We start from the raw sequence: 14,534 nt of genomic DNA, 5'->3' as shown, positions 1-14,534 counted from the left end.
CATGTATTGGTAGGGCCAAATGGGCCCAGCACAAACCTAGAACAAGTCCTGGCATGTCCAGGTGTGATCTCCCTCTCCCCCTCACTCCTGCAAGGGTCCAGGGAATGCAGGAAAAAGACAAAAGAATACAGGTGTCAGAAAGTCTGGTAAACAAGGGATGTGTCCTCTCTTTGTGGTAAACAGGCACCTGCACTGCCCATGCTTCACTTAGACTAGGTTTATGTCTTTACCTTACATGGTCACGGCCAGGCGAAATCCCATTCTATTTGTTGCCAATTGGCCAAATTGATCCTTAGCAAATGATAAAAGCAAAGACCAAGGGTAAACAAGGTGCCTTGTCTTACCGAGGATCTGGGAAAAGAAGCCACGAGCCTTGCAACTCCATCTTTGCTGTGCCTCGGTTTACCTGGAAAGACGCCAGCCCCTTCACATGAAGCTGCACTGAAATCGTAGTCAGCCTCTTCATGTCGCAAAAGCCCAGGAGCAGACAGAAGTGTCTTGCCGGGCAGAAGGGACAAATCCTGGGTGAGCCAAGACCCCAAGAACTGTCCCCTTGCAGCAACAAGTTGCTTCCAGCTCAAGCGCCCAATGTTCAAATCCAGACCTTGCAGCAAAGCGCCAAGAAACAGACTATGCCCAGAGCCTGAAACCCCAGGAGAGCAAATCCTGGGAAGCTTCGAGAGCCACCTGTTGTCATGCCACAGCCAGCCCGGCCATTGGGACAGTGACACAACCATACAGGAAACCAGCGCCTGAGAGCGTCCCAGAAGTTGCTACCAACTAACGTACAGCAGCAGCACCCCTCCGCATGGGTGGAGCTGCCACTGGTCTGTGTAACCCAGACTATATTGCAGCCCCTGAGAGAATAATATTTGTAACTGGTTATCTCTATAAAGCCTCTTTGAAAAAGGTTCTGCCTTAACTGTTGCCATTTTGGCAAGGTTCCTGTTGAATCTGCCCCTAGTGGACAAGCAGCAGATTGTCTTTCCCGGTGTGATTTTCCTAGTTTGCTTAGTACTGTTTAAATTGTTTATATTGCCTATATATTGTACATATCCATGGTAAATATACTACAGCTGTAATCCGTACCTATTAATATGTTTGTTGGCAGTTTTTAATATTAATAAATAACAATTAATATTTTATTAATATGATGTTTGCCTTATTAATAAATCATAAGTCATATTCATAACAATAGCACACAAAGGCAACATCAAACCCCAGTTTTTATATTATAAGTCACTCAGATTAAATCAGATGTAGAAAAATCAGTTCTGCTCATGGTTTCCTTCACTTACATTGTTTCACAGTACAACATGCAAGGTGATGGTGGTGCCAGGGACAAATACTCTAGACAGAGTGTATTGCAGGAAAGCACTGAAAAATAGATTAGTGACTACTAGCAGAGAGTGCCTGTTAATGAAAGTGGTCTTCTGCCAGTAGGTGTTTCCTTATAGTAGATCTAGGAATTCTTACAATCTACCACTTTAGAAGCAACAATGTTTTGCACAGGAAGAGTGGAAAGTAAGAAAATGAAAACTCCTAAATAATTTAAAGTTAAATTATTTAATTGGTTTTCATCGGAGTAGTAAGTAAAAGAATTCTTCTTCTCTTCTTTCCCATCTCATGTAGATAGAGAAGTCCTCCATAAGGTACATGGCAGCACATCCAGAAATTATTGTCAAGTAAGTTCGAGACATGAACTACACAGACCTACTGGGTTTCCTAATTTCATAACAATTACTTTATTTGTTAGATATATGATAGCCTGAGCTTTATGATGGAGCACTCTATTGGCAAGCAAGGGAAGGAACTTTGGTAGCTAAAGTAACAAAATAATAGGAGTACAAAGACACTCTTTGGTTCCTCCCCTGCGCTTATCAAAAGTTTTCCAATGAAAGTATGGAAATATCTGTACTCTATGCTTAACTTAAAAAAAAAAAAAAAGGCAAACAAGCTTTGGCTGCAAAATTAGATTAGCAAATTAGATTACTGTATAAGCTAGTGACTCTTCTTCTCCTGTGAAAGATTCTAAAATTTTAGAAAAACTAAGAGTGAAAGGGATTTTATTCCTGCCTTAAATGAAAAATCTTAGTGCAACTTCCACCACACAATTTCTATGGAAAGCCTCAGTAATATTGATATCCAGTGCACATATTATCCTGCACTGAATATCACTGAAATATATTAAGGAACTGTCATGACAATACAAGGAACACAAGTAGTATGAAATACTCTTACCATCAAGAAGGTATGTGGTTTTTCTTAAAGTTACAATTAATTTAAACAACTAATTGCTACAAATATGACTGCCAAACATTCCTATCATGATCTTGCTTTGAAGAATTTAAAAAGGGCACACATGCAGACTTGATTCTTGAATGGCTAATATGTGAATGTCATAATATCTTCAGGATTAATTTGAAGATATTTCCAGAGTGTCAGATAGTTTATTCTTCCGCATTTATTTGCTGTGATCTGAAAGAGGTATTATGTACAGAGACAGTGTGGCAGACTGAGAAATACTTTCTTATTTATATGAATATGGTGAGTACTTATGAATTGTTTATTATGTCTTCCTTCCTAAGAAGGTGGATGAAAGATGCTGCTAACAAAAACATCAGGAGTGGCAAAACAATGGCAAAAAGTCACTGCAAAGATAAATCTGCATCTAGCCTTTGTGGAATATCTGATTTTGCAAGAGGAGAAGACAGACACACACTCCAGAGAATCTAAAAGATAAAAAGAGAAAATTCACATTTATCCCAGCTAACTTTATGCACTCAAATGAAATGCCTAAGTAACACTATTTTTCATTATTATAGGACACACAAACATTCAAAAAACAGTTTCATTTGTCCAGGGTCTGCATTGTCCCCTACATATATACGTCTCTCTTACCACAGATGGGTGCCTGCTCTCATGCTAAAGTACTCCAGCTAGTGGGAAAACAGGTCACTCTATGCTATGAAATTTGAGAGTAAGAAAACAGGATGAAAAAGACGAAGAGCTAAATACAAAAGAAGTAGAAACTGCTGAGTGATTGACTTCTCATGCTTCCAGAAACTGAGGCAACTGCTCTCAGAAAGGTACACAAACATGAAGGGAAGGGTATGATCACATGGAACAATCCAGAACATAGATGCAGACCTCAGTTTTTTTCACCATCCAGTTTGTAAGGTCTGTCAGACTCTCATCCAAATGGGTTAGTATCTCAAAACTGCGAGGCAGTGGCTTTACAGTTAAGACAAATATGTGCCTTGCAGTTAAATGAAGGAACAAAGTATGCTAGCTCAGGAAGGTTTGAAATGTATTGGAGGATGATTGATCTCACTCCCTTGCCAAATCTGCATATGTTCCATTGAGATAAGAAAGTTTGCTGCATACTGTGCAATGGATAATAATATACAGGGTCTCTGTGCCCCTCGACTCAACTGGTGGAAAGGGTTAAAGCTGCTCTTCCTCCCTCACACATGTACATTGGTAGGTAGGCACCTCCCTTCAGCTCTTCCCATGTAAATTAAGGGTTACATGACAAAGAAATGAACAATGCTTCTCTTGGCAGGGAATAAAAAGAAATTTATCACACTGGCAGGTGTGCAGCCACCACCAACGACCTAACAAATGGACCAGGTGAGAAATCACTGGAATCCTGGGTGGTGGTCTGGATCTTTCTCTCTACTCCCTCTACCCGTTTTTTCTTGACACATCACACACACACACATATATGTCTATATATACACACATACAAATTTAGTCTGGCAGTTAACAATTAAATCCCAGTTTTGTATGGACCTGTCACACGATCATAAGATGTTAGGGGCTAGAAGGGATCACTGGAGATCTTCAAGTCCAATCCCCCTGCAAGAGCAGGATCCAGCACAGGTCACACAGGAACGCATCTAGAAGGGTCTTGAAAGTCTCCAGAGAAGGAGACTCCACAACCCCTCTGGGGAGCCTGTTCCAGTACCCTTACAGTAAAGTTCTTCCTCGTGTGGAGGTTGAACTTCCTGTGCTGCAGTTTGTATCCATTGCCCCTTGTCCTATTACAAGGAACAAGTGAGAAGAGGTTGTCCCTTCCTTTTTAACACCCAGCCCTCATATATTTATATACATTTATTAAGTCCCCTCTCAGTCTTCTCCTCTCCAGACTGAAAAGCCCCAGGGCTCTCAGCCTTTCCTCGTAAGGCAGTGTTCCAATCCCTTAATCATCCTTGTAGTCCTCAGTTGGACTCTCTCCAGTAGATCCTTGTCCCTCTTGAACTAGGGAGCCCAGAACTGGATGCAGTATTCCAGGTGGGCCTTACTAGGGCAGAGTAGAAGGGGAGGAGAACCTCCCTCAATCTGCTGGAAACACTCCTCTTAATGCATCCCAGGATACTATTGGCCTTTTTCACCACAAGAGCAGAGCACATTGCTGTCCCATGGATAACTTGCTGTCCACCAGGACTCCCAGGTCCTTCTCCACAGGGCTGGTCTCTGGTTGACCACTTCCTAACCTGTACTGGTGCAGTTTATTACTCCTTCCCAGATGCAGGACTCTGAATTTATCCTTGTTAAACCTCATTAGGTTCCTTTTTTGCCCAGTTCTCCAGTTTGTCCAAGTCTCTATGGTGTAAGACTCCTTACTTTGGCCTAAGCAAATCAAGGCCACTAGCTGAATGCTTGTCTTGATGAAAAAAACTTTGGAAGAAGAGATTATTAAACTAAATGTGAATCAGGACTACTGCCATTCTAATGTATCTATGAAACATATGAAATAAGGGCCTACTGTTCTATTAAAAGGGAAGGACAGAAAGCCAACAGTGCCCTAAAGGACAAGAAGTTATCTGAGACACGGGTAACACAGATAATTCCTGCCTGTAACCCTGGCAGACCGCAATTTCAATGTGTTTCTGAAGAGCTTGTTTATATTGTCAAATGTATCTGCAGTTAGGAGTGCTAAATGCTGAGCTAGTACAAAGTACTGTAGCTCTGATGCTTGTAAACGAGCTGTATCATTTTACACAGCTGACTGTCACAAAATTCTTAATGAATGCAAATATTAATCATAGAATCATAGAATGGCTTAGCTTGGAGGAGACCTTAGAAATCATCTACTCCAACCTCCCCACCATGAGCCGGGAAGCCTCTCAAATACACTCAGCTGCTCGAGGCCTCATCCAACCTGGCCTTGAACATACCCAGGGAGGAGGCATCCACAACCTTCCTGGCCAGCCTGTTGCAGTCTCACCACCCTCATATTGAAGAACTTCTTCCTAAGATCCAGTCTATATGTACTCTTTCTGCTTAAAACCATTCCCTCTAGACAACCTTATGATAAGTCCCTCTCCAGCCTTCCTGTAGGATCCCTTCAGGTATTGGAAGGCAGCTATAATGTGCCCCAAAGTCTTCTTTCACTGGGCTGAACAACCCCAGCTGCCTCAGTTTATCCTCATAGCAGAGGTGTTCCAGCCCTTGGATTATCTTTGAGACCCTCCTCTTGATCCAATAGCTCTGTGTCCTTCTTATGATGGGGACACCAGAACTGGATACAATATTCGAGGTGGAGTCTCACAAGAGCAGAGTAAAGGGGAAGAATCACCTCTCTTGACCTGCTGGCCACACTCCTCTTGATGCAGCCTGGGCACCAGTTTGCCTGCAGGGCTGCATGAGTGCACTGGTGGCTCACATTGAGCTTCTCATCAATCAGTACACCCAAGTATCTTTCTTCACAGCTACTCTCAACGCACTCTGCACCCAGCCTGTATTTGTGCCGCGGATTGGCCCAACCCAGACACAGCACCTTTCACTTTCGCTTATTGATCCTCATACAGTTGTCACTGGCCCACTTCTCAAGACTGTCAAGATCCTTCAGAAGGCATCCCTTCCCTTAAGTGAGTCCACCACTACACACAGCTTAGTGTCATCAGCAAACTTGCTGAGGGTGTGCTTGATGCCACTGTCCATGTTGCTGACAAATATGTTAAACAGCACTGGTGCCGGTATAGATCCCTGAGGACCTCCAGTTGTCATTAGTCTCCACCTGGACACTGAGCCATTGATCACAACCCTTTGAGTCTGCTCATCTAACCAGTTCCTTATTTGTCAGGTGGTCCATCCATGAAATCTACACCTCTCCATCAAGGATGTCATTCAGGACACTGTCAAATGCTTTGCACAAGTCCAGGTACATGACGCCATATGCTCTTCCCATATCTGCCTGTAATGGTTTTAGTGCAAGAGCAAAAAATACTCCCTCACTTCCCCCCTTCCCCTTCCAACCTCCTCCCTCCCTTCTTACCAAGAGATAAGAAAGAGAGGAAAAATAAAAAGACAGAGGGAGAGTTCTCTCTGTTGATTTACACAGAATATTTTACTCCATTACAAAAGTATCAGATTACACACACACATATATATATGCATGTGTGTGTGTATATATATATATGTGTGTGTGTGTAGATATAAATATAACAGAAAGAAAGGGAAAGGAAAAGTACTGTTGAGGTCCCAAAACAAGCAAGAATGGATCCACATGCTCAAGACCTGGAAAAGTGAAAGACAGACCAAGAATCTCCTGCCCAGGATGGTAATACTCTACAGTCGTAAAATGTCATAAATTCATAATTCTGACAGTGGAGAATATTATGTGGCTCAAACCACTACACTACCAGAGCTGTAACTCTGTCTTAGAAGGCCAAGGATTCATCATGTATGATTTGTCCTTTGTGAAGCCATGGTGGCTTGTTATTTTCCATGCACCTTAGCAAAGTTAGCAGGAGGATCTGCTCCATGATCTTACCTGACATAGAGGTGAGACTGACTGGTCTGTAGTTCCCTGGCTTTTCTTTCCTCCTTTTTTTAAAAATGGGGGCTGTGTTTCCCCTTTGTTTCCCTATGTTTCCCCAACTTCTCCAGACTGCCATGACTTCTCAAATACAATGCCTAGTGGCCTAATAACCTTGGCTGCCAGTTCCTTCAAGATCCGTGGATATATCTCATCAGATCCCACGGATTTGTGCACCTCCAGGTTCTCTAGGTGTTCCCAGACCTAATCTGCACTTACAGTGGGTGGTTCTCCACTTTCCCAGACACAACCATTGCCCTGTGTGACTTCAGTGGTGTGGCTTAAATGGTTACCAGTGAAGACTGAAGCAAAGAAGTCCTTGAGTACTTCAGGCTTTTCCATATCATCAGTAAACAGGTCACCTGATTCCCTCCAGAGGGGGCCTACATTCTCTCTTGCTTCCCTTTTCTCCCTGACATACCTGTAAAATCATTTTCTGTTATCTTTAATGTGCCCAACAAATTTAATTCTGTCAGGGCTTTAGTTTTCCTAAACTGGTTTCAGGTTCCCTGAAAAATTTCTTTATATTAGCCCCAGGTTACCTGTCCTTGCTTCCACCATTTGTAGGCTCCCCTCTGATGTTGACCAGGAGTTCCTTGTTCATCCATATAGACCTCCTGGTATTTTTGCCTGACTTTTTCTTTTTGGGATACTTTGCCTTTAAGCTCAGAGGGGATGATCCTTGAAAATCAACCAGCTTTCTTGAACTCCAAATCCCTCCAGGGCTTCATCCTATTGTACACTACAAAGAAGCTCCTGAGTCAACTCTTCCAAAGTCAAGGGTTTCAAGCTTTCTCAAAATCCTCGTTTGCCACCCTCAAGATCTCAAACTCCACCATCTCATGGTCACTGCAGCCAAGACTGTCCATGAGCTTCACATTCCCCACCAGCCCCTCCCTATTGGTGAGAACAAGATCTTAGCATGGCACCTCTCCTCATTGGTTCTTCTGTCACTGGGAGGAGGAAGTTATCATGAATGCATTCCAGGAATCTCCTTTATTACCTATGCCTTGCAGTGTTGTCTCTACAACTGATGTCAGCATGATTAAAGTTACCCTGAGGACCAGGACTTGTGAAAGAGCAGTGACTCCTGTCTGTCTATGAAAGCCTTCACCCACTTGGTCTTCTTGGTTAGGTGGTCTGTAGCTGACCCCCACTGTAATGTCGCCTACTCTGTGGTGGGTTGATTCTGACCCATAGGCACTCGGTCTTCATTGCCCACCAGGAGGAGATCCAGGCACCCTAGCTGATCACTGAGGGCAACACCCCCTCATGGCTCCCATGCCTGTGCTTCCTGAAGAGGTTGTACCCTTCTAGTCCAACACACCAATTGTAGGATTCATTCCACTGTGTTTCTGTGATCCTGATTAGATCATAGCACTGCAGGCATGCCAGCATCTCCAGCTCCTCCTATTTATTGTCCATGATGCCTGCATTTGCATAAAGGCATTTGAGCTGGGCCCCTGGTGAAGTGTGGATGCTCTTCAGCTGAGCTAATGGTTTTGCCACCAGGGCTGTTATGCCATTCCTAAGGTCATCTTTAGTCAGGATGGTTTTGTCCCCTTCCCCCTTCATATCTAGTTTAAAGCCCTCTCAATGAGCCCTGCCAGTTCATGACCCAGGATCCTCTTCCCTCTCACAGTCATTCTATCCAATAGTTGCAGCAACTTTCCTTTATGCTTCTAATCCTCCTTCATGTATGGTGCTTTGAATGTGTAATCAAACATTCTCATTAAGAGAGATTAAATTAACTCATGAGCAGAATTCAAGCAGAAGAGAGACTTGTGCACATCAGGAAAAGGATGCAGAAAACACAAATATCTGCAGCTGCCAGTGAATTTGGTAGGAAGCCGAGATGGTTCAAAATACATTCTCTTACTGGCTGCTGACCTGTTAAAAGTGTTTCTTCCTCTTACAAGGATCCAAATTGTATTTTATCTCAACACATTTAATTCTCAAGTTGAGTGCAGAAGTGCTTCATTTTAGACACAAATCCATGTCTTTCTGTTACTGGTGCAGACTACAAAGTATTTTAGCATTGCCATATGTCAATTCAGCATGCTAAGATATCTTAATTGGCTCATTTTTAACTTCACTGTTGGCAGGAAAAGAAAGATGTGCTTAGCAGTCATGAGCATTTATGCCTTGGCACTACTAAAGTATCTGCTACTAAAGTTGGTTCTTAGATTGAATACAGCTGCAGAGGTTTGACACTGACATAAAATACCTGTTTTTAATGTGCTGGGGAGAACCAAGACACTTGAAACTTCCATTGACCATAATAGCAAGCCGTGTGCAGAGGGCTTCACATTCTTCCATACTAAACAAAACAAACAAAAAAACCCTGTTATTATTCAAATAAATTATTATTATTTTAATAATAGTGGGAAAAAATGATAATATTATTTATACCTAACTTTAATTGAAGTGGAAGGAATCTGGACAGCTGCAAAAATGAGAACATGAATCCTTTGACTTTAAAGGCAACAGTCTAAATTATAACTTTAGTCAGTACATACCAAATATTATGACGACAGCTAGAAGACAACCATAAATCAGAATTTATGTTTTTACTCCAAAGCTAACTGGACAATTCTGGCCACAATACAAAGGTTTTATTACCACAAGCAAATATCTGATAAGCAATCTCAGAAATGCCACTGAGTGTGACAGACATGAACTCTGTTATTCTCTGTAACATGTTTGTGGTCATTCTGATCTAAAGGCTACAGGGAGAAGAATGAAGTTTGCTCAGTGCATACCTTTGAAAAGGTGCACCTCTTACATAGTGCATAACTTTAAAAAGTAGTTACCCTTATTCTGATTGACAGACAGAAGGAGATGCAAAACACTACAATCCAAAGAGAATTTAGGACATGGGAATGAAGCTGAACAGAAAAGCAGGTTCCAGTTATATGTAGCTACTTTAGGTGATAAATAATAACTTTGACTTGTAAAGCTTAGTACATATGGGCTGCCATTCTAAATATTTTACAGAATTCTGTGAGTAGTTCTTCCAAAGCATTGCTTCAGGCATAGGATATAAATCAGGACATATTCATCATCTCAAATAGGAGACAAAGTTGTCTCATGTTCCTGCAACTGTTGTGTATTCTCCCCAACCCTTCCAAAATAAGCTAAACGAGAATTGTCTTGTATGTCTCAGTGTTCTGATTTCAGCTGGGAGAGAGCTAATTTTCTTCTAGTAACTAGTACTAGTTCTTCTAGTATTTAGTTGTGTTTTGGATTTAGTGCAAGAATAATGTTGAAAACACACTGATGTTTTAGTTGTGGCCAAATAGTGTTTATCCTAAGTTAAGCATTTCTCAGTTTCTCATGCTCTGCCAGCAAGCAGGAGCATAAGAAGATGGGAGGGAACATGACCAGGACAGGGATATTCCATAACATAAAATTGCATGCTCAGTATATAGTATATATATTGTGGCTGGAGAGCAGCCAGGTGGAAAGGGACCTGGGGGTACTGGTTGACAGCCACCTGAACATGAGCCAGCAGTGTGCCCAGGTGGCCAAGAGAGCCAATGGCATCCTGGCTTGCATCAGGAATAGTGTGGCCAGCAGGAGCAGGGAGGTCATTGTACCCCTGTACACAGCACTGGTTAGGCCACACCTTGAGTACTGTGTCCAGTTCTGGGCCCCTCAGTTTAGGAAAGATGTTGAATTGCTGGAGCATGTCCAGAGAAGGGCAACGAGGCTGGTGAGAGGCCTTGAGCACAAGCCCTATGAGGAGAGGCTGAGGGAGCTGGGACTGTTTAGCCTGGAGAAGAGGAGGCTCAGGGGTGACCTCATTGCTGTCTACAACTACCTGAAGGGAGGTTGTAGCCAGAAGGGGTTTGGTCTCTTCTCCTAGGCAACCAGCACCAGAACAAGAGGACACAGTCTCAAGCTGCACCAGGGGAAGTTTAGGCTGGAGGTGAGGAGAAAGTTCTTCATAGAGAGAGTGGTTGGCCATTGGAATGGGCTGCCCAGGGAGGTGGTGGAGTCACCATCCCTGCAGGTGTTCACGAGGGGATTGGACGTGGCACTTGGTGCCATGGTTTAGATAGGCATGAGGTGTAGGGTGACAGGTTGGACTCGATGATCTTTGAGGTCTCTTCCAGCCTTCTTGATTCTATGATTCTATGATTCTATAAACAAGGGGGGAGTTAGACAGGAGGGGCAGATATCTGCTTGGGCATCAATCAGTGAGTGATGAGTTTTGTACATCACTTGTCTCCTCTTTGGTTTAATTTCTCTCTCTTTTATCTTTTTTTAATTATTATTATTATTATTATATTTTTTCATTACAATTATTAATTATTACTATATTTTTATTATTGTTGTTATTATATTATCTTTTATTTTATCTATTAAAACATTCTTATCTCAATCCATGAGTGTTACTTCTGTTATTTTGATTCTCCTTTCCATCCCACTGGGAAGGGGGCAGTGAGTTAGCAGATGTGTGGTGCTTAGTTGCTGGCTGGGGCTAAGCACAACAATTAGCATGTGCCAGTCCAAATTAAAGTGCTTTTTAGTGAACAGGCATGGCAATTAAGTATCCTCCTATAAATAATTTCCTTAAAATAGGATAGGTATATCATGACAATTGCCACACCACTATATTTGGAACAGACGGGGAGATGCTAATGTATCTTCCCACAAATCAGGAAGTTATATCTGAGTCTCTGGAGTGCAGTAACTCCTAATTCTCACCTAGGCATAGCATTGCCCAGCTGTGGGAAAATAGCAAAAATTCAGGTCTTTGTGGACAGTTAATACGATCTCACTCCTCTTTCTTCAAAATAAAAGTTAAGCATTGTCTCTGAAAATTAAGCAAATAGATCTCAAAAACTAATTTTTTATGTAGGAAATCATCTCTGTAACTGTTATACTTATTTTCTGGTAGCATGAAGATTCACTTCATAAGAAAAATTCCTTTACCTATGTAAGCAGTCTTTGAAAGAATCTCAAATAAACCTCCAGTGGCCTTGAGCAAATAGTATAAAATAATTTCTCCCTTTCATCACCTTGGCACACAGTGTCTTATCAAATAGAAATACAATATATACACTATCAATGTACTTACATCTGCTTCAGGTCATTCATCTGTAGAACTAAATAAGTAATTAGTGACAGTTTGATGGATTTTGTTTGTTTTTTTACAGTATGTTAATAATGAGTGCTGAGGATTTTTAATCTGGACAGAAAAGTCAAAACATATTGTTTTGTGAAAATTGCTCATCTCAATTCACAATACATAGCATAAGTTCCTAAATGAGTGAGCTGGTAAGTACTTGGGGATCAAATGCAGGTACATGATATTTAAGATTCAGGTTCTGTAAATAGAATACTATAAAACCTTTGAGGGCATTTTTCCTTCAATGACATAAACATATACATGGACAGAGACAAAAAATACATTTTGAGAATATCTGAAGAAAAATATTAACAACACCTACAAAATACTGAAGAAAGTTTTGCTTTGTCTATGCTTCACCTATGCTTTGGCTAAAATGTTACATTACTATTTTGGTTAATGAGTTCTGTCCTCTCTGGGCATGTTTTCATATTCTCTCCCCCATTTAAAGCCATTTTATATATGATTATATGTACTACACTATATTCCCTAAGGAAACATTCCATTTATTCCATTTTATTATAGATGTTACAAAACAGTATTGATGTTTCCTCCATTAAACCAATGTACCAATGACCATACCAGAGAACTGACAAGGTATTTAATGTAGACAGACTCTTCTAAGAGAACAAGGTCACTCCTGCCATTTCCAGTAGTGCACACAGAGAATAGCTGAGGCATCTGTCTCTAGGATGCCATGGCATATTTAGGATCAATACAAGTTCAATTTTCACAATTAGGAAGGATTTGCCATAAGATAACAAGGTATATTTCACATTTCACTGCAGAGTAAACATACTTTCAGAATATACTTTTTTGCTGTCATTTGACAGCAGGTAAGGAGAGAGAAAGGAAATATGCTAGCTGCTGGGATAAGGGTCTTACCTATGGGATGTCAGCACAGCTGCACAGCCATCCTGAACTTCCTTCAGGATGGTTTTCCAAAGGTAGCGTTTAGAGCAGGGATCCATCCCAGAGCTTGGCTCATCCTACAGGAAAAATGAAAATCACAATACAGCAGCATGGGAAAAACATATTAGAGCTCCAGCCCAGCCAGAAGAATTTTAAAAATTCACTATGAAATATTTTTTTCCTAAAACAAAACAAAACAAACAACAACAACAAAAAAGCCAGGAAGTGACATAAGAGACATTCTGACCATTTTTTTTGCTTTAACATATAATTTCTAAATTTATAGAAGGCACTTTCTATTAAATAAACACATATATAAAAAATGCTTTTATATTATATAATAATAATAATAGAATATTTATCAATATATATTTAATAACATGGATATACATATAAACTTTTCAATAGGGGAGACTTCCAGGTGTTTTCTTCACTTTCTGGGAGGGTTTGATTCCCTTTTCTTCCATACATGGACATCTATCATGAGGACAAATGACTGGAAAAGTCCTGTAACTCCTGGCTGCCTGCACTACCCGTTCTGTAGATGTGTATAGTTGGATTTGATGTCCTCTAGTAGTTACTCCCAGAGTCTCTTCAAGAGGAACTCTCACCCACATGGGAGAATCCACAGAATTAAATAACCACCTAGTCAGTGCTGCCCAATGCAAACCACCTCACAAATCCATTTCCCCTTCACATGGCTTTCATGAAGAAGTGCAGCTACAAAACCTACATTTTCCCTTCCTACCTAATCCTGCTGTCCTCACTGAATCAAATTCTGACTTCATCTACTCATGGAAACAGAAGGTATGATTTCTGATGGTCAAAAGAGAGTCTTTGTCACTACAAAACCAGGAGAAGGAAACTCTTCCAGTTGTCCTTTATATTTCAGAGGGTTGTCAGCAGCTATTAGGGTGATATGGCCTTGGCCAATGTATTTGCATCAAAGAATTCCAGCTGAAACCCTCAAGCAAAGTTCTCAAGAAACAAGGCAAACAAAACATTCCCTAGCTTTCTAAAGCCAGCCAAAAGTTTTTAAGCATTTGACATGTGAAGACATTTTTCTTTGCCCTTGTCATTACATATGCAATAATTTGCGCCCTGCAGCAAGTAGATTGAAATGGATACTTGCAGTGGCATGCTTTCATAAAGACATTAAAAACCAATTAAAACATTTTAAGATCAGGAAAAGCACTGATTTAAAATTATCTCCTCCTTTTACTAACTGAACCAAGGACAGTTTAAGCATAAAATCCAGATAAATAAACCAACACAGAAGTGATAGGGAGTTAGAAGCATCAAACCTGTCTGATCTGAAATATGAAACCTGGTTCTGGTTAGCCTGTGATCTGGAAGCACTGTTTCTCCCCCCACCCTCTCCCTCCCCCAACATGGGAAGCAGATTCCCTCACAGGTTTATTCTACTGCTAAACTGGATTAGTATTTCCTAGCCAATGTCTAAGAAATGTATCTTCTGTAGTGAAAAAATAGGCAAAAGACATTTTTTAAACTAGAAAGTTTCAAGCCTAAATGAGCTGAGGATGCAAGCATCAAAACAATATGTAATATATAATTCATATTAATATAGTGCAGTATTCATTTGATTGTGTGATTTGTGAATAAATAAAATAAAAAAAAAAATAACTAGCCAGACTTATG

General features: G+C 40.9%; 1 protein-coding gene across 1 annotated transcript in view; it reads right to left on the bottom strand.

Moving 5' to 3' along the window:
* ABCA13 (ATP binding cassette subfamily A member 13) overlaps positions 1-14,534 on the bottom strand; it is a 181,546-nt gene that overhangs the window by 9,941 nt on the left and 157,071 nt on the right. The window contains exons 52-53 of the mRNA XM_054381689.1: positions 12,849-12,952; positions 9,054-9,146 (exon numbers count right to left, since the gene is read on the bottom strand). Coding sequence (XP_054237664.1) covers positions 9,054-9,146; positions 12,849-12,952 — 197 coding nt within the window. The remainder of the gene's footprint in view (positions 1-9,053; positions 9,147-12,848; positions 12,953-14,534) is intronic.

The sequence above is a fragment of the Indicator indicator genome, chromosome 6 (assembly GCF_027791375.1).
Source record: "Indicator indicator isolate 239-I01 chromosome 6, UM_Iind_1.1, whole genome shotgun sequence".
NCBI lineage: Eukaryota > Metazoa > Chordata > Aves > Piciformes > Indicatoridae > Indicator > Indicator indicator.
The sequence above is the reverse complement of the archived record's forward strand: the minus strand, read 5'-3'. Positions and strand labels throughout refer to the sequence as shown.